The sequence below is a fragment of the Vulpes lagopus genome, chromosome 1 (genome assembly GCF_018345385.1).
Source record: "Vulpes lagopus strain Blue_001 chromosome 1, ASM1834538v1, whole genome shotgun sequence".
Lineage (NCBI taxonomy): Eukaryota > Metazoa > Chordata > Mammalia > Carnivora > Canidae > Vulpes > Vulpes lagopus.
The window spans coordinates 4212835-4238183 of record NC_054824.1 but is presented as its reverse complement, the minus strand read 5'-3'; the positions used below and the strand labels follow the sequence as shown (position 1 = coordinate 4238183).

The window sequence follows — 25349 nt, the reverse complement described above, 5'->3', positions numbered from 1 at the left end:
CTCAGCCTTCCTCACCTTCCTCACCTTCCTCAGCCTTCCTCACCTTCCTCGCCTTCCTCACCTTCCTCACCTCCCTCAGCCTTCCTCCTCTCAGCCTTCCTCAGCCTTCCTCCCTTCCTCAGCCTTCCTCACCTTCCTCACCTTCCTCCCTTACCTCACCTTCCTCAGCCTTCCTCAGCCTTCCTCAGCCTTCCTCAGCCTTCCTCAGCCTTCCTCACCTCTCACCTTCCTCAGCCTTCACCTTCCCACCTTCCTCAGCCTTCCTCGCCTTCCTCACCTCCTCACCTTCCTCGCCTTCCTCAGCCTTCCTCACCTTCCTCAGCCTTCCTCACCTTCCTCAGCCTTCCTCACCTTCTTCATCTTCCTCGCCTTCCTCAGCCTTCCTCACCTTCCTCAGCCACCGCCTCTGAGAACAGGCAAACGATGGTAACACCCATTGACTCCTCCAACATCCTGAGCTCAACTTTACATTTCATAAAAATGTAATCAGCTCTTAGGAGGGAACTATTCTTTGTTGAAGGGGAAAGGTCTTTTCCAGCTATATTTACTCTAAACATTAACGTGGCAGTGACAACAGATTTTTAAGTAGCCCCACCAGGGGCCCGAGGCAGGAGGAAGCACGGACACAAACGCCCTCTTACAAGACATATTTCTGGAATAGCTAGTAACAGCCTGAAATGAGCCAACAAATCGAATTCTATCCGTCTGGGGACCGAAACTGTTCTCTCTCCGGATACACTGCACTTCTCGCGCCCTAATTTATAAGAATCTGGAAAGAGCGACATTTGCCGCCCCTTCAGTTGCTGGAGCACGTTTTCCAGGAACTGCAAGTGAGAGTTTGCATTCAGAGGCAGGATCCCTTTCAGGAATCCATGGTGATAGGTTTCTCCACAGGACTGCAGAGAAGCACCTGTTAAATGAGGACATTAAGAGCAGTTCGTAGGGAGGGGGAAGGTCCCTCCAACGTGTTCTCTTTTCTTTCTTATTCTTCCAACGGTCTCCAAATTCTCCTTCTCTCCCTACACGCAGATGGCTACCTCCGGGTAACCTTTCTCTAGATTTCGCACCCCCCCCCGTCAGAATGTGATGCACATGCACTCTCTGGCATAGATGCATTTTAAGAAATGCACACACGTGTATCGACCATCAAGTTTCCACCGGTCGACTCTAGATCTGGCTGCAGCGTTCGGTTAGTATTCGTTGAGCGGGTGCATCAATTTCTCCTCCAAATACGCTTGCATTCGGGATCCCCCCAGCTTCCAGACCTCGCTGATTTATCTCCCACGGGCACCGATGGGTACACTGCCCTCCATGCCTCGCACCAGCCATAATTCCCTACGGTCACGTCCTTCGGAGACCCCCTGGAGTAGCGGAAAGCACGAGATTATCTGGCTTCCAGTTCGACCACCCAGGCTATTTAACACGAGGTCTCAGTTTCCCTTTCTGAAAAATGGATAATATTACCTCCTACAGTAGCTGCGAGGATCAACTAATATTGTGCATTTACAGTGCAACAGAAGGGCAGGCGAGGGGTTCAATGGCTCGTAGTTTCCTCCCTTCCCTTCACACGCGCCTGTGTCACCATGGGGGTGGCCCCGCAGCGAGCTGGAACTCTTCGGTTATGGCACACGGCTCAGCAATGACAGCCGGGGCTACCGGGTCACTGTCTTTCCTCCCCAGAACCCTTAGCTGCCCAAGAACAGAAACTGGATTTGTCTGATTTGTCACTGTGGCCTCCGGGCCTTGCACAGCAGGTGCTTCCTAAATACCTACTACATGCGAGCTGGTGTCACAGAATCGCAGGGGCCGGGAGCTGCAAGGATTACCTGATTACCTTGTCGAGCCCATTTACATGTGGGGAAACTGAGACCCAGAGAAGCAAGGGACTTATCAGAAGTCATTTGCCTAGAGTGTGTCAAGGCGATCTCAGTGCGCCTTCCGCGAAGCCACACTTCTTGATGATGAAGAAGAGAATGATGGTGAGAACCCCAGGGGAGCCGTGGAAGCTCGCATCTTCTGGGGCTGCAGACGGCCCACGCCGTCCTCCTCTGCCTTTCACAGGTATATCTGGAGTAAAAATCAGCTCCGCTCAGGGTATCCAGATTCTCAAGAGTCTCATTAAAGCTATTGCAGGGGCACCACGTTCTTGTCTCACAGGTGAAGGCCAACATCATCAAAAGGTCTTCCTGCCACTCCCCAGGCGGGGCAGGTGAAGGGGCAGGGCTGGGCCGGGCGGGTGATGGGAGGGGATGCTTTTAAGCCTCTTTCGGGTTTGCTTTGCGTGTGGCGCTCAGTCCAGATAGGAAACCTTGCCCAACAGCCCTCTGTAATTACTTGATTTGGCGGAGGGCAGCTATTATTCATTTAGATATAATCCTCTGTAGCTGGTGTTTCAGTTTCTACCAGTTTCTACCCTAGCGCAGCTAGAAAGGGACAGCAAATCGTGTAGATAGCTCATTAGAGAAGTCAGGCCTTGTTAGCAGCTGGTCGAATGACATCCAGCTGTGTCCTTGACACCTCTCTTGTTCCATCTGGGCGATCTGACAATGGCCTTGGGAAAGGATGCCCCTCTGTGTAACGTACAGCAGCATGTGTGCAGGTGTTTCCCCTTAACGGATCAGAAGCAGATGCCTGGTTAGGAAGAATGTATGGCAGCTCGACACATCTGGCCCTAACAGGAAGACAATGGCTCATAAATTGTGCTAATAAAATACCACGGCTAGAATTCTGACTGAGTCACAAACCAACACCTTTGTCCTTCGGCGTGAAGGAGGCTACATCCCGCGGAGGGCTCGGGACGGGCGTGAAATTTAGATTGTTCGTTGAACCCACACACTGCCATCGCTAGGTTTTATGAGACAAATTTTCTGAGACAAAGGGCAACGGGACTCTACCCGCAGGTGTTCTTATTTGTGCATTTGTAAGATGCGAGCAGTAGAAGTCATCAAACTAACATTGCACGTCTCTGCCGTGTGTCACCCACCTAAAAGGCTCAGAAGAATGAATCTTAAGGGCAAGATCGAAGTCTGTTCAGGGACTCTGATGACAGGGCCATTTTCAAACGGTCCACAAATAAGCAAATACATTAAACACCAAGTGCTTGTAGAAAGCGTGGGGAGGGAACATCTAGAAGATCCTGAACATTAAGCTCTATGACGTAGGGAGCTAATGAAAAAAAAAAAAAGGACTTTTCCAACACATGGTGAAACTCTACTAACCAAATTTTAACTATAATATCATGAACTCTCCATAAGCCACTTCAATTTTTTAGAACATGAATGATATTCAAAATTGGTAGAGAATGGCCACCCTTGTCGTGTTATTTGGGACTGTATCCTATGGTTTTCCTGCCCCCAACTCCCCTTCTCTGAAGATGTTATTTTGTAATTTTGGTAAAAAAAAACCCTGCCTGATGTAAAACTTCACTTCATTCCAGTTTACATTTGTAAATGGCACAAGTAATCCGCACGTTTCTTTTTAGTACAAATCTTGGAGATGGTTCCAGCATCACTTTACAACCTGATCTTATCTGTAGCGTTCAAAATTTGGCCCCAGGTAACTCCTGTCATCCTGAATGCTACTCCGTTGGGGCACAGTTATAAACGTGAAGGTAGAGCATACAAACTCACATGAAAAGAAAATGAGTGCGAAGGAGCGGGCGATGCCTCGAAAGCTACAATCTGCTCTGTGCGCGGCCACGCTAGTGACAATAAAATAATACACGTTTATGAGCGGAAATAGATGGGGAAGGCTGAGCCTGCTTGATTTAAAGTCACTCTGTTATCTGTCATTTGAGGGGGAAAAATTGTGCTGATTTTAAAACAATACTTTAGTTACAGATGTTTCCAGACCCCTTCCCTGATCCAAGGAAACAAAATACCATTCAGCAACAAGCCCAGATTTAGAGATGGGGCTTGTTCCAATATAAACATTTCTTCGCTAGACCTTCTCTATGAAACCGCATAGTCAATTTTTCCATATACAGTGGGAAAGACAAAGCTTTTAGCTTAAAAGGCATTCTCACCCGCAGCTCAGAGCTCCTGGAATGAATAGGCCAGGGCCGCCACGGTTCACTATTGATGTTAAGCTGAAGGCCCATTTGGCCATGAGGATCGGAGACCGAATTATGTCAGAGTGTACAGATGCTGCAGACAAAAGACTCAGCACAGTTGTCAGCATCTGGTGCGGCCACTTATTCATTCTGTCTTTTTGGTTCACGGACCCCTGTCTACCTGGGGCCCAGATGAGGGTATGGCGCAAAGCAGGCGTTTAAGGAGTGAGGGAGGCATGAGCTTTTTCTTTTCTTTTCTTTTCTCTCTTTTTTTTTTTTTTTTTTTTTTTTGAGCACTTCATGCTGAAGGCACTTGGCCAGGCGATCTGGGGAATTAGAAGATAAATCACAGACACTGCGGACCTCCAGGGGCTTAAGGGGGGGGCTTAAGTGACTTACCATAGAATCATAATGTAACGGGAGACGTACAGAGATGCTGAGAGCGTGAGGAAGGAGAGAGGACTTTTCACATGGGAGTGGGGTGGGGGTAGGAGGGACATACATCGAGAAGGGTTCTTCAGAGGAGGTGACTGCTGTGTAGAGGATTTTTTTTTTTTTTTTTAGAAGGAAAGCTGAAGCTGAAAGCCTGGAAAGCACAGGGCACTTAGTCATCCCCCACTAAGGTACAGAGGGTCAAACTTTTGTTCTTTCTGTCGTTTTATTGTGCAACGCAGACATCCTTCACTCCTGGTAATCTCCCTCGGTAAGGGCACCAGATGGACCTGTTATTTTCCTGCTTTCTGGGACCTTCTTTGGAAAGGTTAGTTTAATATCACGATTAAACTCAAGTGCCATCCTCAGCCACCTTCTTGCTTACGCCGTAGTCACACAGAGGTACTGCTCACTCTCTCCAAGCATCATAGATAATATTAGAGGCCTCCCCTAAACCCCAAAGTAAGTGGTCAGTATGCCTAGAAGCCTCAATAATTCTCTGTGGTCATCAGAACTCTGTAAGTGACGCTCACTTATGTGGCTTTGAACCTAGGAAGTTTGGAATTGACAACAGTTTTCAGGTTATACTTTATGCATAGAGAGAATGTCATTCAACTATAGATAGAGGATACATATTTATTTCAGCCTTTTCATTCTGCTATCTGGTGAAATTTGCCCAAAGTGAGATGAACAAAAGAATGGTGGTAGAAACACTTGGTTTTCTGGCCCTCTCAGTAGCTATAAGATTGATTTAACTTACTTAGAACCCATCAATAATTTTTTTTTATTTTTAAAAAATTTTACTTAAATTCAATTAACATATATTGTATTATTAGTTCCAGAGGGAGGGGTCAGTGATTCATCAGTCTTATATAACACCCCGTGCTCATTACATCGCGTGCCCTCCTTAATGTCCATCACCCAGTTACCCTGTCCCCCACCCACCTCCCCTGCCCTCCGGCAACCCTCGGCTTGTTCCGCATGATTACGAGTTTCTTATGGTTTGTCTCCTTCTCTGATTTTGTCTTGTTTTATGTTTCCTTCCCTTCTCCTATGATCCTCTGTTTTGTTTCTTAAATTCCACATATGAGTGAGATCCTACGATAATTGTCAAGAATTAAGGCAAGAATCTGGTACATTTGGTTTTCAGTGCTCTATTGTCAATAGCCCAGTCTCTGAGCAGCTGAAATAGAGCAGAAAACTATCTTCATTTAAGGCCTCGACTACTGTTTCAGTGTTTTTTTTTTTCCTTTTTGAAGTCTGCAAATTTCTTAGATGATTTGAACTGTGCTTGAAGGAAATCCATGCTGACTCATGACTTTGAGGAGAACAAATTTTCTCGTTGAATATGAGCTTATGCTAGCAGATTAAGAAAAAGGGGAGAGAGATTGTAATCAAAGGAAAATCAAAACACAGTTTAGAGCATCTGAGATGAAGATATAATGTCTTAGACCTAAAAAAAAAAGAGTCCCACACCAGTTAGCTTTCAGAATAATTAAAATGGAAGAGCAGACGAAAAGATGTTCTACAGGCACAAACAAAAACAAAAACAAAACCACCACCAAAAAGCTTATTTCCACTGAACATTCTGAAAGATTGCGAGTCCAAAAACACAGGTCACGGGAAAAATGTGCTGCATCTGCCAAAATAATCACAGATACTCTTTGAGAGTAGGAAGTATCCAGCCCTTTCAATAAAACCAAGGAATCTAAATACTCTACAAAGAACATTATACCTCCCTCATAAAGATTATTCCTTTAAGCTTGCGAAGGTATTTGCATCACCGTAAGCGCAGTATCGCTCTCACCGTACGAGGACCCCTCACATCAGAGACCACGGGACAGGACAAGGGATGGCGGTGGCCGCCTTTTGGAAATGGAGCACTGGGTGGGCAGCAGTGGGCTGGCCTGCCTCCCACAGGCCTCGGATTATACTTTATGCATAGAGAGAACATCATTCAACTGGAGTAAGAGGATATATTTATTTCAGCCTTTTCATTCTGCTATCTGGTGAAATTTGCCCAGAGTGAGATGAACAAAAGAATGGTGGTAGAAACACTTGGTTTTCTGGCCCTCTCGGTAGCTATAAGATTGACTGCAGGGGGCGGCCCCAACGCCCTGAAATGCTCATTATTAGATTCAGGGCACCTCTGAGCAGGTGCTAGTCATGGGGAAGTCCCCAGATTTCACTATAGCTCTGCGGGGCATTGGCAGATTTTATTCCAGAAACACGGTATTAGTGAAAGTGAAGATGCTGAAACCCTGAACGGTTACAGAGCCGACTGGACGGTCCCAGCGGGGAATGACCGCCCGGGGAGGCCACTTTGGTGCTCTCCCCCATTTCGTGTTCCTCATCGGTGTCTCGTGTTACAATTGTTCTGCTGCATGACAGGGGAATTTCTTAAAGTCATGTGGAAACCTGAATGATGATCTCGTGCAGGGGGAACGGCAGACGTGATGTGGTCTGGGAATTTTTAAAATTAGCTCTTCAATGGTTTTGAAACAAAAGGGTCATTGTTCGTCTTTGAAACAGATCTCTCTTTTTGTTTTTCTTTCTTCCTTTTAAGATCCAGGATGCGTTGTTTATTTTTTATGACCATCAGGAAATCCTAGGCAGAAATTCTGAGATGTGATTGTACTTGAAAGCTTTCTTTCTAAGTATAGGTGCTAAAAGTATGATTTAAGGAGTCAATAGCCATATGAGGCCAGCGCCAAAAATCTCTGAAATGAAAGAAAAGGTATGAATGATGTGGCTATAAATTAAATTAAAAATTGGAGCAAATATAGTGATCAAGAGACTAAGAGAACCTCTAATACTTTAGCACTCAAATTTCTTGGGACTAAACATAGATGGTGGCATAAGACATAACAGGAAAATAAACATGGATACACTTTGGTCTCTTCCAGCTTGTTTCATGTCCCAACACACTGGTCATCAGGTGTTCCTCATCCCTCTTATTTGTTCTGGTGATGGCATCTATGCTGTGATGTAGGCCAAGAGGACTCCTCTGAGGGCCAGGAAACTTGGTTCTGGCCCCCGTTCTAGAAGCCTGCTGTGGGACTCGAGGAAGTGACTAAACCCTTGGCTCCAGTTCCCTTCTCTTTTAATGGCATTAGTGACACAGTGATTCCTAGGCTCTTCCCATCTCAACAGTCATAATTGTATAAAATTTCCTGTGGCCTCATTAAGGTGACACGCTATCAGACTTTGGAAAAGTCATTTGACATCTCCATGTTTCCACAAATAAGATTCATAATGCCTGCCCTGCCTGGTTTATAATGTGGTTGCAAGAAACAAAGGTGGAAATATGCAGGAGCACACCTGGTAAACCATGGGAGCTTTGTAAATATTAACACACGGAGTTAGTAGTCATCGGAAATTCCAATATTTGGCAACTGTGAATAACATTTGTCCAATATCGATAGTTTTTTTTTCTTTCTTTCTTTTTTTAGATTTATTTTTCCTAGTAAAAGAAGCTCAAACTCATGACCTGGAAATCAAGAGTCACACGTTCCTCCAACTGAGCCAGTCAGATGTCCCCAATATCAATAGCTTTTTAAAAGCAGGACTCTTCAAGCCAAGGGTTGACAGATGGAGCTTTCCTAACTCACTGGAAGATCAGCTCTTCCTCGGTGTTCTGCATATATGTCATAAGCAAAATAAAACAAGCCGAAGGTTGCCTTTATGACGCTGTGAAATGATTAAGGTATCACTATTTATTAAGACTATATGTATGTATGTATTTGAGAGAGAGAGAGTGCTAACAGGGTGGGGAGGGGCAGAGGGAGCGGGAGAAGCAGACTCCCTACTGAGCGGGGACCTTGACGCAGGACTGGATCCCAGGACCCCTGAGATCATGACCCGAGCAGAAGGCAGAAGCTTAAGCGACTGAATCACCCAGGTGCCCCAAAGTGTCACTACTTTTATTCAAGGGAAAAAGTAAAGAGAAAGCACAGTTTTTAACATTTACCTTCTCCCTTGCCATAGACATCACACTTACACGAAAAGTATTCTGGGCTTTGGAGATAAAGGACCACGTACCGGTATAAGACTGTGTTGAGGGAGGGAAGAGGAAGACTAGGAGCCAACTTTTTAGCTCCAGCTGCAGGTGAGAAACTGTAGTTTAGAATAAGCTTTGGGATAAGATGATGTTTATGGTGATGGAATAAGTGGATTAAAAAAATTTAAAACCAAGCAAACATCTGACCATTCCTGCACGGATCAAAAGACATCAGTTATCTGGTCCACTCACTACCACCCTATCCTTTAGTCCAAAACTCCTTTGTTAGTTGTCCTCCGTACCCCCCAGGTAATAACCGAGACAAAAGTGGAATTTCCTTATTTCCTAGGAAAGGGCCAAAAATATCTTCAGACAAGGAACAGGAAGCATAAAAATAACTCTCAGAGGAGCACCAATTGTTTAGAGATTTCGAGCTCCTGTTTGGCACTGCTACAGAGGTGCTCAGAGCATCGGGGGCTCTGTGCAAGCGGCCGCCTGGCCTGGTCCTGGGGCAGGTGTGTGCGCCACTGGCAAACGGCATAGGAGAAACCAGTTGGAACAGAATTTGGGGTAACGTTTCGGACAACTGTCACGATTTAGAATATCATCAACATGGGAGCCCCCAGCATAATGATTCTCAAACATATTAGAGTGGAGGTCCTCCCGCCCCCCGCCGTGAAATAGCATGTGGGATTCATCTATGAAGCAGATAAAAAAAGAGGATGCTCTGGTTGAAGGAAGCGAAGCCCCAACTTCCTGTTGCTCAGCCACCCTCACCCCAAAATATGCCCAAGGCATTTCTGTAAAGCCTCAGCTCGAAAGTCACTGACTTAGTAGGTCTTATGTTAAGAACCCTCCAAAGCGATTTTTTTCCCCATGATGTAACATGTTTCTTACAAACATCAGCAGCACCTCTGACTTCTCCCTCACCTCTGCTCTCCAAACATACAGCAAGTCGTCTTGATAGAATCTCTGCAAAGATCCCAGCATCTGTTCTCTCCAGACTGCAGCCGCCATTCAAGTCCAGGCCTTTCTTCCTCCCTCCCGAGTCACTACCAGTGCATGACGTAGGCCGCTCGGATTCCAGGCTCTCTTGCTGCCCCCTGCCCAATGCATCCAATAGCCCGTTCCCAGATTAAGGCTGGTCTGGAAGCACAACTCTCACGGAGTCTTTTCTACTCCAAAATCTTCAATGGCTCCCTGTTGTCTAGTCTCACCACCTGGGACTATATCTCTTTCTAGAAGAAACCCAGGTCTTTTGTCTTTACTCATCCTGTCCCCTCACCTTGAGTGTCTCTCAATCTTAATGATTTACCTCAAACGCCACCTCTCCCAAGAAGTCACCCGTGAGCTTCCCACCAGGAGTGAACATTTCTAAACCTCTAAGAGTTTTTATAACGTATCAGTTCAGTTGTATTATACTACTGCTGTACTTGTTTCATCTCTTTGTGTTTTATTGAGCTTTGCAGCCTATGTTGGCACTCACTGAAGCAGTAGGATTTTTTTTTTTTTTTTAAATAAGAGAGTAAAAGATATTGATGCTCATCAATCAAATGTCCCTGGACACCTAAGGGATACAGGATGGCAGTAGAGGGCCTGGCATCCTACTTCCATATCTCAAAATGTCTACCTAAAATTAATTGCGACGCATTCATAAGAAATGTACGATGAAAACGAAGTGTGAAATTTTTGTGTTTGTTTTGCTTTTGGCTGAAGGTAATGCAAAGTGATAACACCGATTGCCTGATTTCATCAGAAGCTCTCTTTGGCATTTATTAATCGATTTGTCTCCTTAAAAATAAGGTATTGCCTAACACCCCTCTCCCGGTAGGAGTTACGGACTCAATTAGGTCTCCCACAAAGTCCTATGTTGAAGCTCGAATGCTCAATGGAACCATCCATATGGGGAGACAGGGCCCATTAGGAGGTAATAAAGGTTAGCTGGTGTCGTTACGCAAGAGGAAGGGACACTAGAGAGCTCTCTCCCTCTCCGCCCACTCTCAGAATAAAGGACACGTGAGGACCCAGAGGGAAGATGGTCATTTGTGAGTTAGGAAGAGAGGCTTCACCATGCCAACCCTGACGGCCCCTTGATCTTGCACTTCTAGCCTCCAGAACTGGGAGGAAATGAATTCCTGTCCTGTCTGCTCCCAGCCCACGGCATTTTGTTGTGGGAGCCCCAGCAAACTAATGCAATAGGCAATATATTCCGAAACATGAGGCTAGAGGAATAGGAGACCTAGTAGAGCTTCTTGAGCATGAAGATTTGGGGGGCCGCTAGTGTAATACATTCCCCTCTCCCAGGGTAGCAGTGACCTTCCCGTGACCACCACTGCAGCTCTTCCCCGGGTCCAGGAGGACAGAGACCACCTGGTCTGTTCCAGGCTGACCCATCAGAGCCTTGGTGGTGCTTCTCCGCACGTGGCTCTTAGTTCTTTTGTGCTGAATGAATAACTCTCTTTTTTCAGACATACTGTTTTCTAGAAAAGGAGTTAATAGCCTACGTTTCTTCTGGGTCTGACTTCAATCCTTTCTGTCGCTGAACTCCCTTTTTCTATTGCTGTTCACAAAGAAAAATTTTAGGAGATAAACTGTTTCTAAACCTTCGCTTGGTCTTCCCAAGATTGACATACTGGGTCTAATCATTCCCTCTAAGGTCTCGCTTTACCACATTTTGGTTTTCTTGCCTTATCCTTCTACCGAGTTCTTTTTAGTCATAGGTTGGCAAAGTAAACTCAGGATCCCACTGAAATGGTTAATGCTTAGCGTAGCTGGAGAAACACGAAAACGCACGTTCAGAAATTATGTCAATTTTTATTCCTCTTGTGTCCAAAGAAGAACCTCTCATTGCTACTGAGCTGACAAAGAGGTTTACTCTCTGACTAAGAAACAAAAAACAAAAAAACAAAACAAAACAAAACAAAAGTACCAGAAAAAAAAAAAGCCAAAATATAAACATACCAGTAATTCAAACATTCTTTACAGACTCATCAACTAAGACCTCCCTGGCATTTCTGGGTGATCCTGGGGACCCCTGTTAGAGGAGCTCCTGTCAGCCACTTTGGGATTTAGAAACACGGATGTGAGAGGGTCGTTACAGGACAAAGACTATGAGCCTGAAGCTAAGATTCTAAGCTGTGATCTTGGATGAGTTACCCGACTTCTTCGTGACTCAGTGTCCTTGTCTGTGAAATGGTACTAACGGCGGTGCCTTCCTCGCCACTATGAGGGACCCTGTGAACCAGGAGCACACACGCAGCGCCCACAACCAGGCCCGGGACGCCGCAGGCGCGCATCAAATGCCCAGGAGTTAAAGCTAAAAGGAGGCCTGCGATCAGCCTGCTGGCTGCCTAGGAGGGGCTCCAGGCTGCTATAAAACAGCCCCCCCCCCCGTCAGGGCCAGGGCACAGCCCGGAGATGGGGTGTCGGGGGGGGGGGGGGATGCAGAGGCCCCAGCCTCGTGGGGCAGGCATGACCGCAGCCCGGGGCTCGTCCCTGCAGGCCTGGCCCCGTGGTAAAGCACCAGCTGGGGGGTCACCTCGGCAGTTTTCCTTCTGCAGAACGAGCTACCCCCAAATCTCTGAACATCACCGCTCGGGCCTCCAGCCTCAGGCAGGACCCCGCTTCCCCCCCCCCACACCAGACCCATGCTCGGGAATTAGAAAGGCTCCCTGGGCAGCGAGGGAAACAGGACGGTTCCTCGATTTCCTGAAGAGTCTGAGCAACACCCTCTTCTGAGGCAGGGGCCACCAGCAAACTGTTGCCCGCTCCCCCCCTTCCCTCAAGGTCACAGGATCTGCAGGGGTCCTGTCTCCGGGCAGGGTGCAGGGAAGCAGGGGGGACTAGGCCGCCTTCCCTACCGGTTCACGTCCTAAAAACCCCTTCCTGAGCCCCTCGGGTGTGCGGGCTGCGGGTTCAGCTCCCCCAGGAGCCTTGCAGCAGCCCTTGGCCTTAAACTTGAGTTTTACTGTGGGGGCGGTGGGCAGGCCAGAGGCCAGTACCTGAGCAGGAGCTCGGCTCTCTAGCTTAGGCCTCCCCGGACTTTCGAGAACAAAGCTTCCTTTTCTGGATTCTCAATGTCCTGCTAGTCCATTAAAATTCAAGCACCGCTGGTTGGAGAGACCGTGGGGGGGGGGGGGGGGTGTGCTGCGGGCCTGCACCTCCAGAGCTGGCCTCCGGGCCCTGCTGCCTCCCAGCTGCGCTCATGAATAAATAAATAAAATCTTTAAAAAAAAATTAAATAAATAAATAAAATCTTTAAAAAAAAATTTTGCTTCCAAAGGTTGTGTTTTGCCCAATCTGGAGCGGGTTATCAAGCTGGGCTTCCTCTTCACCTTACCACGAGGTCTCGGGTGACGGTGATCACAGGAATGCAGCGGTTTCAGTTGATTGGTTTTTTTAATTTATTTAAAGATTATTTATTTATTTATTCATGAGAGACCCAGAGAGAGAGGCAGAGACACAGGCAGAGGGAGAAGCAGGCTCCATGCAGGGAGCCCAACGCAGGACTCGATCTCTGGACCCCGGGGCCATGCCCTGGGCCATGCCTCCGAGCCCCCCAAGCTGCCCTCAGTTGGTGTTTATAACTAATCAATAACCCGACACTGGCTTCCCCTTCCTTTTGCACCGAGTAGAAAGTATATTCCCCTTGCTGGCCACCAGCACGTGTCCCTTAACCTTGATGAGGGGCAAGGACACAGGCCGTCCCTTTGGGGCTCTCTGTGTGCCTCAACGTTCCCCCCCCCAGTGACTCTAGAGCTGCAGCTTAGGGTCACCCCGAGGGGTCTGGGGAGCACAGGTGGCAGCGCGCGGGAGCCAGGCTGTAACCTGACGTTCAGGGCACACGCATACGTGTCTGCAGCCACTGCTGAGAAGCCCCCTTGGTATGTCCCCCCCGGGACACGCAGGCCCTGTCCTGCCGCCACCCTCCGACTCAGCCCCGCAGTTGCTAGGGAGCAGGGACATCGGCCACCAGAGCCTCCCCGGCCCACGACCACATCAGGACCCCCCCTTCCCTCAGGCTCCAGGCCCCTGGGTCGTGGGGTTCTAACTAGGACCGCGGCGGGGCCTCGCACCGATTCTGTTCCTTAAGCCAGCTTCCTTTCAAGTAGCATCACATTTGATGTGTTTGTTAGACAATTCTAGAACTGCATTGCTAGAAGTAACCTTGTTTTTTATCTATTTATTTATTTTTTGCTTATTTTGCTTTATTCTTCCTAAACGGTTAGAAACCGAGGACCCAGGAGGTGAAGGGACTTGCCCAGGTTCCTATAACTGGTCAAGGCGAGGTGGTCTGGTTGTCGGTGGCACCGCCAAGAACCAGGAGAGCTGGTTCCAGACTCTCACGCTCCGGTGCTTGGCCCACTCTGCTGGATTCCACGGGATTCTCCTATGGATCATCCAACTCCAGGGTAGATGGAAACGGTAGAGGGGAAAGTGAGGAGCAAGCAGCTTTTGTCCTAAAGATGTGTGTGCATCTTACGGTGTGTATGAGGAGTCCGTTGGGACAGCCTGAAAGAGTATGAGGCCGGAAGTCAGAAGACACAGCTCCTGGCACTGGCGCTAACCAATGAGCTTTGCGTCCTCAACCGCTTCCCACCCCGAGACTCAGTTTCCTTCCCTACAAAATGGGAGGATTGAATCTCTAAAGTCTCTCTCTAGATCTAAGGTCCTACGGTCTCTTTGATCTTACGGTTCACCCCGCAAGGTGCAATAGGGTCATATGTGCAACAGTAAGCGCCGTCCGGCTCTGCATCGACACAGGCCTCCTTTATGCTAAATTCTGTGCTGCAATAGGGCCTTCAGGGCTGCCCCCCCGTACACGGAATTCCAGGGTGTCTCCTGGCGTTGATCGCGACGCACAGTCCCAAGGGGACAATAGACCGAGGCAGATATTCCTGCACCGCACGTGCTGGCTCATCTCCAGGCATTCAGACTCTGTTCAGTCCCCAGGTCGCATACACTTAGCACCTCACCTGTGACCCGGGCACTGGCCGCATCACAGATGACAGAAATCACCCTGTTGCTCCAGGCAGATCAGCAGGAAGAGAGGTTACACTTAGGGCACCCCTGGCCTGTCAGATTGTGTCACTGATCCTCGGGGGATGGGGGGGCACACTGTGTGGCCTTGAAGCCTGAAAGGCATCGTGAACACCTCCACTGCGGAGGAAGAGTCTGGCCACAGCGTTAAGCCCGAGATTCTGAATCTGAGCTCTGGTTCTGGCTGTCATTCTAGGTGGTTCCACCGCCCTGGTACCCCGCAGCATGAAGCTCCCTGGGCACTTCCCCCGCCCTCTGCTGATGACTGTATTATACATCCCTTGGGGCCGACACCTGGTTTACAGACCGTAGGCCACATTGCAACTGGCTTTGTACACGGACAACATCACTGCGGGTCACAGGCAGCTCCGAGGGGGCTTGGTGAAGACCGCTCTGCTCTCTGGACTCCCTAACTTCCTCTAAAGCAGTCCTGGCACTTCACCTCGCAGAGGGCACGATTTCTAAATAAATGGGAACGCGCCCAGTCCGCAGTGCACCCGAGGGTCCTCGGAGCAGCAGTACACACCGCACGGATACTGGTGTGTCTGCAGGGCCGCGTGCTGGTGCAGCTGCTGCTGGCGTGAGGCCTGTGCATCTCGTCCTGCTCACGGAGCCATAAATGTAGGTATCCCACTCCAGGGAGGTAGACACTGGACCCCCAGCTCCTTCCAGGACAGAACACACAAGCTTAGAAAGTCCTGGAAGTGTAGAGGGTCATATTGCATATTACTCAAAGGACGTCTGACCAACCCCTCTCTCTTTCCTCTTTTTTTTAGAAACAGAATTCATTTCTTTATGTGTTTCTTTTTTTTTTTTTTCTTTATGCAGCGGATTTGGGCTTGACTATGGACATTTTCCCACTACCGTTCGGCCTCGGAATGCTGTTTTCCCCTAGTTTCTCATGATAAAAAGACTCAGATGCAGAGCCGAACTGCTGGCAGCTGAATTTCATTAAGACTTTGATGGGAAACTTAAGTTGGAATTACAAACATCTGTGGCTAAGCTTCCCTTTAGTAAGCCATTTCCCAGAATTTGACTTTACCACATTAGGAGCAAAAAAGAAAACAGTTGAAAAAAGAATGCTTCTCTTTGGCAAACGCTGGAGTAGATATTTAAATATCCTTCTCTGTGGTCACTACATCTCAATGAACAAGCAGATTTACTGGTTTCAGAAAACAAATAAGGAATTGTTTGGAAATGCCCACTTCTGGAACTCAATAATGTCCTGCTAATGTCTGATTTTAATGGTTTCTAATCAATCCAATGTCTGGCCATCATTATATTTATATGGTCACTTGAAGCAAGGAAAACCCCAAAATGAGAGGCGTGTTTTGGGCATTACATATTCCAAAAAACTATGACAAGTAAGATTTGAGAATTTAATTGCAAAAGAAAAAAAAAAGGTTATAGTCTTTGTTGTATTGAAGATATTGGGGTTTTTGTTAAGCTTTTTTGGGGATTTAGGAAAACTCCTTCATTTCCCCTTACTGCTCAGGTCATCCTGTCATCACTGAGGAAAGCCTATGGTTAAAGAATCATTAACTGCCTGGATGGCTCAGTCAGTTAAGTGTCTGCCTTCAGCTCAGGCTCGGGTCATGATCTCAGGGTCCGGGATGGAGCCCTGCATGGGCTCCCTGCTCAGCGGGAAGTCCACGTCTCCCTCTGCCCCTACGTTCCAGGTGCACAAGCGCAAGCGCTCTCTCTCTCTCTCTCTCAAATAAATACATAAGTAAAATTTTTAAAAATTTAAAAAATTAAAAAATTAAATTTAAAAAATAAAGAATCATTAGGGATACAATGATTATAATATTTAAACTATAATCTCCTTCTTCTCCAAATGTTGGATAATCGGCTCATTTGTAAGGAAAAGTTGGAAGTAATCAAATTTCCAGAATAAGTAAAAATGCAGATAAAAATAGACTGATAAATCTTAAACTGCAGATAAATAAAAACAGTGGAAGAAAAGGGGAGAGGAGGGAGGTACAGAAGAGAGAGGCACTGTGTCAGGCAGTTTATATATAGTGTTTCCCAACGATCTTGCAAGACAAATACATTATTATTCATTCTACAACCAAACAAACTGAAACTCTGAAGGATGAACTGATTTGTTTAAAGTCAAACAGCTAGAAAGTAGGGGAGCTGAATTCACAGCACATCTGTCTGGCTGGAAGCCCACACTGTACCTCCGACGAAAGGTGAATTTTGAATGTGGTTAAGCAGAGACTGTACATAAACAGCCCTTGGGCTGAATCGGGCCTTCAGATGTATCTCCCACAGGGTATTAAAAAAAAAACAAAAAAAACGAGTCAGCAATTTTACTTAAGAACTCAGATTCTGTTTTCTCTTAAAAAAAACCAGAAGACCTGCCTCTCTGGAAGAGACAACCCTTCCCCTATTCCTTGGCCTTCCCACTCGCAGAATGTATTCCTTTCACTGCCCAGGTATTTTTTGCTTGGCCTCTACAAGAATCCCAATTCTAAAATTTTTTTCTGCACCGCACAATCGACATTTCCACTTCTGGGGATGGACTCCAAAGAATGGAAAGCGGAAACTCAAGACAGGTATGTCTACGCCAACATACACAGCGACACCAGTCATAGCAGCTAAAAGCTAGAAACGACCCAAACGTCCATCAACAGATGAATGGGGAGACAAGCTGTCATGTATTACGTACAACAGAATACTATTCAGCCTTAAAAAGTAATGAGATTCCGACGTCATGTTCCACCATGGATGAACTCTGAAGACATTATGGTGAACGAAGTAAGTCAGGCACAAAAGAACAAATACTGTAGGTTCCACGTAGTAATAGTCATAGAAACAGCGAGTGGAGTGATGTTTGCCAGTGGAATGATTCCCTCCTTCTGGGGAAGCGGGTAAGGGGGGCTTATTGTTTAGTGGGTACCGAGTTTCAGTTTGGGAAGATGAAAAAGTTTTGGAGACGGAGGGTGGCGGCGGCTGCATAACAGGGTGAATGTACCTAATGCCACTTAAAAATGGTTAAAATAGAAAATTTTATGTCACGAGTATCTTACCACAACCAAAAAACTTGGGGTTAAATCAGAGAGCTATGGAACTATGTAGCACATGGAATTCTTTATATTCCGGCAATTTTATATTAAATTCTGTAAGACAGGCCACATATTCCTCTAGGTGGTGCTGTTCTGAATTCTTTACCTATTAATCTAAATCAAGAGCTCCTACTGTGGACCACCGCGTCATGGAGAGGAAAACATACTAGGATATGCTTATAAAAGGCAAATGGGATGCAAGAAAACGCTAGAGTTCGAAAAAAAAAATCTATCAGGGACACCCAGTGATATGCTGGCAAGAGAATGGAATTTGGAAACCTTGGGCAAGGTACTTACCATCTCCAGACCTTAATTTCATCATCTATGAAATGGGTATGAATTTCACTACTGAGTATTAAAAAAGATAATGCATGGAGTTTCATGGGACATAGTAGAAATCGGTAAGTGGTGATTTTTGTCTTTCCGATGTGAGTACTTTAAAAAGTAGCTATTAGACCGGTCAGGAAAAGGAAGTGAGCTCGATTCTTTGGTAATCCTGAAGTTTTATGCAACTTATGCTGCTCATCGAGCAAGCATTGCACAGTCTTTGAATGGCATTTTATATGCCTTATTTTAAGAAATTGCCCAAACTTTGACGGCGATTATGCTTACAGACAGCTCCTGTACCCAACCACTCTCCCCAGATACTCCCGCAGAGTTGAATTACTTCCTCGCTGTGCCCCTTACCGGACAGCGTACCTGGGCGAGTGTTCTGTGCCTCATGTTTGCAAAATAAGATCGTAACTATACAAGTCCCACTGGGGTGTGGGAGGGATAAAAAATTAATGTACGGAGAAGGCTTAGTCTAGCATGTGCACCTGCCACGGCCGTGCTGCCACTACTGGGTTTAGTCCTTCTAAAATAATGTTTCCCAGGAATCTTGTTTGGTATTTGGTGAGTAGGTGATTGTGTCCCACTGACCTGGCCCAGGAGTTCTCCTTTCCCATTTTACCCCCCGGCCCTTAGCTGGCAGCCACACTCACCGAATACTAATTCACTCTGCTGTCTAGACTGGCTGTGCACGTATTTTCCTTCCTGAGATTGCTCACTCCCTGAGGGCAGGGATGTGACTCTGCCTCTTTCTGTCCTTCCTGGTGCCTACTTACTGCTCCGTCCATGGTGAGGCTCCTGACCTGCCTGTTGCATGATACTAAGGGAAGGAAAGAGCGGCTGCACGCAGAGGGCTCCTTACCTGACCGCGCCACTGAACAGCAGTCCAGAAGGAAGGCCCAGGCCCAGGGGGCCAGTGACTCAACGTGACTCCACGGGGCCGTTTGCAAAGTAAGGGCCCGAGAGAGGGAAAAGGCACCCAGACAGCGAAAGAGATCTAAGCTGCCTGTTAATAGACATCCTGCGACCCTTTAGAGGCAGGGCACCAGGTATTTGGGAGCACGGGACCATGCAGCAACAATTAAAAATCGTCTAGAGGGAAAGTCACTGAGAATTAGTCTGGTTCATCATGCTTTGCCTTTTTTCTTTCTTTTTTTTTTTTTTTAGAGCAAGCAAGCAAGTTTGCTCCGTGTGGGGTACCTCTGCACGTGCGGGTCATGGGACATCGATGTTCTTAGAGGGAAGCTAACAACAACAACAGCAGCAGAAGCAGCTGCAAAGCCCAGTCAGGTTATCAGGAGGTAAATTCCTGTTTTCCTCTCTGAGAAAAATTTGCTCGATATTGTCATTTATTTCCCTTAATTTCTCCATCACCTCCCAAAGGCAGTGACACGGCCCACCTCCCACCTACCCCTCCTGCAGAGCCCCCCCCCGACCCTCCCGAGTCTCTGTGTGGGGGCTTCTTCCTCCCACCTACCCCTCCTGCAGAGCCCCCCCGACCCTCCCGACTCTCTGTGTGGGGGCTTCTTCCCAGCCACACGGTGTCAACCTCTAGCCTTGTATTCTTGACCTTATTCGTGCCTGCTGCTCTCTGACAGATAAGACTGTCATTTCTGCCAAGGACATTCTGATACCCTCTCCTTGGGGACTGTTCCTGTCTCCATCCCTGTACCCCCTTCCAGTTCTTTCAAATATCCACATTACTTAAGAGGACTTTTGACTTGCTAGAGTGTGGATGATAAAATCAAAGCTTGCTTTCTTTTCTTTTCTTTTTTTTTATTTTTAAGATTTTATGTATTTATTCATGAGAGACACACAGAGACAGAGACAGAGACAGAGACAGAGACGGGGGGGGGGGCAGAGACACAGGCAGAGGGAGAAGCAGGCTCCCAGCAGGGAGCCCGATGTGGGACTTGATCCCAGGACCCCAGGATGACACCCTGAGCAGAAGGCAGACGCTCAACCACTGAGCCACCAGGTGTCCCAAGGCTTTCTTTTCTTGAATGTAAAATACTAGAACAGTGAATATACTTTTTTGCAAGTACCGAGTCTCCCCTTTGCCCACCACTCCTACTAAGAACCATTGCTTTCCCTATAAACTCAGCAATAATGGACTCAGGAGATTGTAAAAAAGCAGAAGGTGGGAAAACCCTACCAATTAGCACAGAGGAACCCGTGGGTGATCCTCTTTTCAAACTCTTTGCATCCCGGGAGAAGTTTGGCCTTGTTGGAGAAGGAAAGGAGGGGCCTTCTTTCTGGGTCAGCCAGTGCTCCTCACCCTTTTATTCAGTGTGCATTCAGCGTCTTTGATCTCCTAACTCACACTGAGCACCACCGTGTGCCCAAGACCGGGGTCCGTGTGCAGGGCTAAGGACCTAGGGGTGGGGAGGGCACAGACCTTGCTGCCAAGAAGCTTGGGAGAGCCTTTGGAGGGCCATCGGCCAAGCACCTCCCACTGCTCCATGCTAGCCTTAGTGTTTTTCTTTCTTCACATTGAAGGAAAATCGAGGAATAACCATTCACATAAATCCAAGTCAAAGAAAACGAATGTATATTTAGAACGTCCCTCCATCCACATCTGGAACCTCCCACGAATACTGAGTCCTACGTGTCCGTGGACTCTTTGTCTTTGTCTCTAGATGTAAATACAATCTCCCGAGCCAATTCAGTAGAGTGGTTCTACTAAGTTATTACATTTACAGAATGTATTTGGTTTATGGTCTCCTTACTGGCTGTAAGGAGCATGGGAAAGCTGAATGGCGGGGCACTGGGATCGCCGTGGGACCGAGGCTAGCTGGAGGTATTATGTGAAACTATGCAGTGGGAACGTAATTACCCCAATCCCACCCTTTCTACATCATATACTTTGACCCTTCTGGAATGACTAATAGCTTCTTTCTGTTTCCCTAAACCCAAAGCCTCAACTGACATTCTGAACCTATTAGACTCTGACAGTATTACAAATTTAACTCACTGTAGAACATTCTTTCTGGTTGGAAAGATAGAGACAAACAGAGATACAGCAATATTAAGTAAGATAGCACCATATAAATAACGTTCTGAGAAGTATTCCCAAATTAGGATTTCTTTTAATCCAATCATCTGCATATTTTAGACTTAAGACTTTATATTTAAGATTTAGAACGTATAAAGAATTTTATGCTATATCAGGTACTGTGTTAAGCATTTTTTTCTGTATATTTTATCTAATTTCTGTAAATTTTTAAAAATTTCGTGACAGTAACTGTAAGAAGCATGAAGTAGGCACCAAAACTTACTCTAAGCCTCAGTTTCTTCCTCTGCATCAGTAATTTGCCTAAGGTGAGGGAGCAGGTAAGTTGAAATTTGAGCTTGGGACCATCAGAATGCAAAGCCTGCCATCCAAAACACGGCTGTGCTGCCTTCCTAGTCTTCCATTGAGCATATGAGCATCTAAGAAATCACGGTCTCAGCAATAAATGTAAGCTTCCTGGGAAATCAGAGAATTATTTTCTTACTTTTTGTGGGATGAGTTATAAAAAGTTACATGTGCCCATCTCTTTAAAACAGCAGGTAAGGGGCAGCCCGGGTGGCTCAGTGGTTTAGCGCCGCCTTCGGCCCGGGCGGGGATCCTGGAGACCCAGGATCGAGTCCCATGTCGGGCTCCCTGCATGGAGCCTGCTTCTCCCTCTGTCTGTGTCTCTGCCTCTCTCTGTCTCTCATGAATAAACACATAAAATCTTAAAAAAAAAAAAATCATAGCAGGTGAAAGTGCAGAATGCCTAGGGAAATCTGAATTTCAAATAAATAAATAATTTTCTACTGTAAATACATCCCATGCAATATATGAGACATGAAAAAATCTACTTGTTGCTATCTGAAATTCAGATTCAATGAGATGTCTTGTATTTTATCTGGCAAGCGACCCTCAAGCATTTCATTCTGAGACGTCCCATGCTCAAAGCAACAGGTGGAAATAATGCTTCCCAGGGGCTTAATTCCAAGCCTGTGGAGAAGCGATGCGTGTCTCTCCTGGCCTGGCCTGTCCCCATATCTGGGCAGTACGTGGCTGAGCAGAAGCCATGCCCGTCTCTTCCACACAGAGTTACTCTTTGGGCCGTGACAGGAGGCTGGTATGCTCTGGGGCTACCCACCCTCCCTCTTTTTTGGGGGGGAGCAGTGTGCATGGGGCTCACTCCTGGAGAAGGACCATCTTCATGCACCTTACTTGGCAGTAATAATCACGAACTACAGTTACACCAGCGATTAGTAGGATCAATAGCAATTATGCAGACTCGGGTTCTGTTAGAAATGGTGTCAATCCACATAACTGTTTGGGTTCTGTGGTTGACATAACCATAGCTACAGCCTGTGCGTGTGTGCGTGTGCGTGTGTGTGTGTGTGTGGGGGGGTGTTAGGTCAATTGCTCCTTCCTTTCCCACGAACTTAGGTGACTTCATTTTTCTCCTACTTAGCATCTCCCACGCGCTGGACATGCTCTTGCCCCTCTTGGCTCTGGAGACTGAAATCACTTAGTGTGGATTCATCCTCCTTCACCGGTTTCTACACTCGGGCTCCTTTCAACATAAAAGCTCTTGTCAGCAGCTCTCTGCCGGCACGTGTCAGCAGAGCACACCCTGAACTTTGGGGATGTGCTCCGTTCCCCACTTTCTGCTTCTGCACTGTAGTGGCTCTCGGCTACTAAGGTGTCCGCTCTGCGGCCTCCCGGCAGGTCCCCCCCACCCCGTCCCCGCGGCAGGTCCCCCAGGACCCCGTCCCCCGCGGCAGGTCCCCCATCACCCCATCCCCCGAGGCAGGTCCCCCATCACCCCGTCCCCCGTGTTCCCCATCACCCCGTCCCCCGAGGCAGGTCCCCCATCACCCCGTCCCCCGTGTTCCCCATCACCCCATCCCCGAGGCAGGTCCCCCATCACCCCGTCCCCCGTGTTCCCCATCACCCCGGCCCCCGCGGCAGGTCCCCCAGGCCCCCGTCCCCCGCGGCAGGTCCCCCAGGACCCCGTCCCCCGCGGCAGGTCCCCCATCACCCCATCCCCCGAGGCAGGTCCCCCATCACCCTATCCCCCGAGGCAGGTCCCCCATCACCCCATCCCCCGCGGCAGGTGTTCCCCATCACCCGGTCCCCCGCGGCAGGTCTCCCAGGACCCCGTCCCCCGCGGCAGGTCCCCCCCCTCCGCTCGCTCCCCGGCCCCGTTGCCCGGAACCTCCTCTCTGATTCTCCCTAAAGGGCTGGTGCCCGGTGTCGCGCCGCCGCCCCACGGCTCAGGGGAGCAGGGACCAGGCACGGGGCGCGCGCTCAGGGCGGCCGGGGGCGGGGGGGGGCGGGAGGTGCGGCTGCGGCCCCAGGACCGTGCGCGGCGGGACTGCGCCTCCGCCACCGCTCGGGCCGCGCTCCCAGCCTCAGCCCGCCCGCGACGTCGAGCCCCGCGGCGGCTACGCGAGCTCTTCCCGCCGAGTTTCTGGGCTGACCCGGGGGCGGGGGGCGCAGGTGGCGGGGGCGAAGGGAGCAGGGGAAGGGGCGGGGGCGCTGGGGCAGGAGCGCAGGGGCGCAGGGGAAGGGGCGCAGTGGGCAGGGGAAGGGGCAGGGGCGCAGGGGGCAGGGGAAGGGGAGCAGGGGAAGGGGCAGGGGCGCAGGGGGCAGGGGAAGGGGAGCAGGGGAAGGGGCAGGGGCGCAGGGGGCAGGGGAAGGGGCGCAGGGGCGCAGGGGGCAGGGGAAGGGGCGCAGGGGCGCAGGGGGCAGGGGAAGGGTGCAGGGGGCAGGGGCAGGGGCGCAGGGGAAGGGGCAGGGGCTCAGTGGGCAGGGGAAGGGGCGCAGGGGCGCAGGGGGCAGGGGCAGGGGCGCAGGGGAAGGGGCGCAGTGGGCAGGGGAAGGAGCAGGGGCGCAGGGCGCAGGGGAAGGGGCGCAGGGGAAGGGGCAGGGGCGCAGGGGGCAGGGGAAGGGGAGCAGGGGAAGGGGCAGGGGCGCAGGGGGCAGGGGAAGGGGAGCAGGGGAAGGGGCAGGGGCGCAGGGGGCAGGGGAAGGGGCAGGGAGCAGGGGAAGGGTAAGGGGTGGGGGCGCAGAGGCGGGGGCGCAGGGGCAGGGGCGCAGGGGCGCAGGGGCGCAGGGGGCAGGGGAAGGGGAGCAGGGGAAGGGGCAGGGGCGCAGGGGGCAGGGGAAGGGGCAGGGAGCAGGGGAAGGGTAAGGGGTGGGGGCGCAGAGGCGGGGGCGCAGGGGAAGGGGCGCAGGGGCAGGGGCGCAGGGGCGCAGGGGCGCAGGGAGCAGGGGCAGGGGCGCGGGGGCGGGGGCGGGGCGGGGGCGCCCTACCTGGGCGGCGGGCGGCGGCGTCCCGGGAGCCCCGCGGGCCTGGCTGGCGGCGGGCGGGCGGTGCGGGCCGCGCGCAGGGCTGGGAGCGGCGTCCGGGGGGCGGGCATCGCGGTCCCCGGCGGCGGCGCAGGCGGCGGCCCAGAGGAGCCAGAGCGGGAGGCGGGCGCGGCGCGCGGAGCTCGGGGCCATCTCCCCGCGGACTGTCCCCGCGGACCCCGGCGCCGCTCGTCCCCGTCGGCGCCCGCGGCTCCCTCCCCTGCCGGCCCCGCCGCGCCCCGACGAGCCCCCTGGTCGCAGAGCGCGAGTGAGCGGGGCGGCGGGAGGGCCTGCCCCTTCTCCCTGCCCCTTCTCCCTCCCTGCCCCTTCTCCCTCCCTGCCCCTTCTCCCTCCCTCCCCCTTCTCCCTCCCTCCCCCTTCTCCCTCCCTCCCCCTTCTCCCCTCCCCTCCCTTCCCCTCCCCCTCCCCCTCCGGTCGCCTCTGCCTCTCGCTGCCGTCCCGCGCTCTCTCCGCCGCGGGCCGGACGGACGGACGGACGCAGGGGGGCGCCTCCCAGGCCGCGCGGCCCCGCCCGCCTCCCGCGCCCCTGCGCTCGGCTCCCGCTCACCCTCCAGCCCGGCCCGCGCCCCTCCTGGCGCCCCCTCCCCTCGCGCCCGGACCCCCGAGGGCCCCCAGGGGACCCTGGGCGTCTGCCTGTGCTCCCTCGCGTCGCTCACTGGTGGGGTCGGGTGCCGGGCCCTAGCCTGGGGATGTGCACGTGCGCCCGGGCCGGGCCCCCTCGTTTGCAGCTGGTCTGCAGGCGGGGGGGCGAGAAGGGGATTCCTGGGGCGGGAGCCGGGGTGGGCAGCGCCCCTGGGACGGCTCAGGGCGACGGCACCCACCGGCGAGGCTTCCCAGCGCCCACGCACCCTTGGGGCACCTTGGGGCGCGCGTCTCCTTCCTGACAGTCCCCACGCGGGGGGCTGGGGGAAGAGCGTCTTCCACTGCAGCGCTGGAGAATGACTTCATTACGCAAATGCATGAACTTTTATTTACAAAGAACATCTTGTTTCCACCCTAAAGAGGCGCTTTGTAAGGGGTCCGGGACAAGGCCGCAGTGTAAGGGCCCGGCAGGCAGCCTACAGCCCG

General features: G+C 50.3%; 1 protein-coding gene across 2 annotated transcripts in view; it reads right to left on the bottom strand.

Moving 5' to 3' along the window:
- LAMA4 (laminin subunit alpha 4) overlaps window positions 1-24592 on the bottom strand; it is a 143256-nt gene extending 118664 nt beyond the window's left edge. Inside the window, exon 1 of one of the 2 annotated variants that reach the window (XM_041764306.1) lies at window positions 24225-24592. In XM_041764306.1, the coding sequence (XP_041620240.1) occupies window positions 24225-24413 (189 nt within the window). In that variant the 5' untranslated portion in view covers window positions 24414-24592. The remainder of the gene's footprint in view (window positions 1-24224) is intronic. The other variant, XM_041764296.1, reaches the window with a different exon arrangement.
- Window positions 24593-25349: the final 757 nt, after the last annotated feature.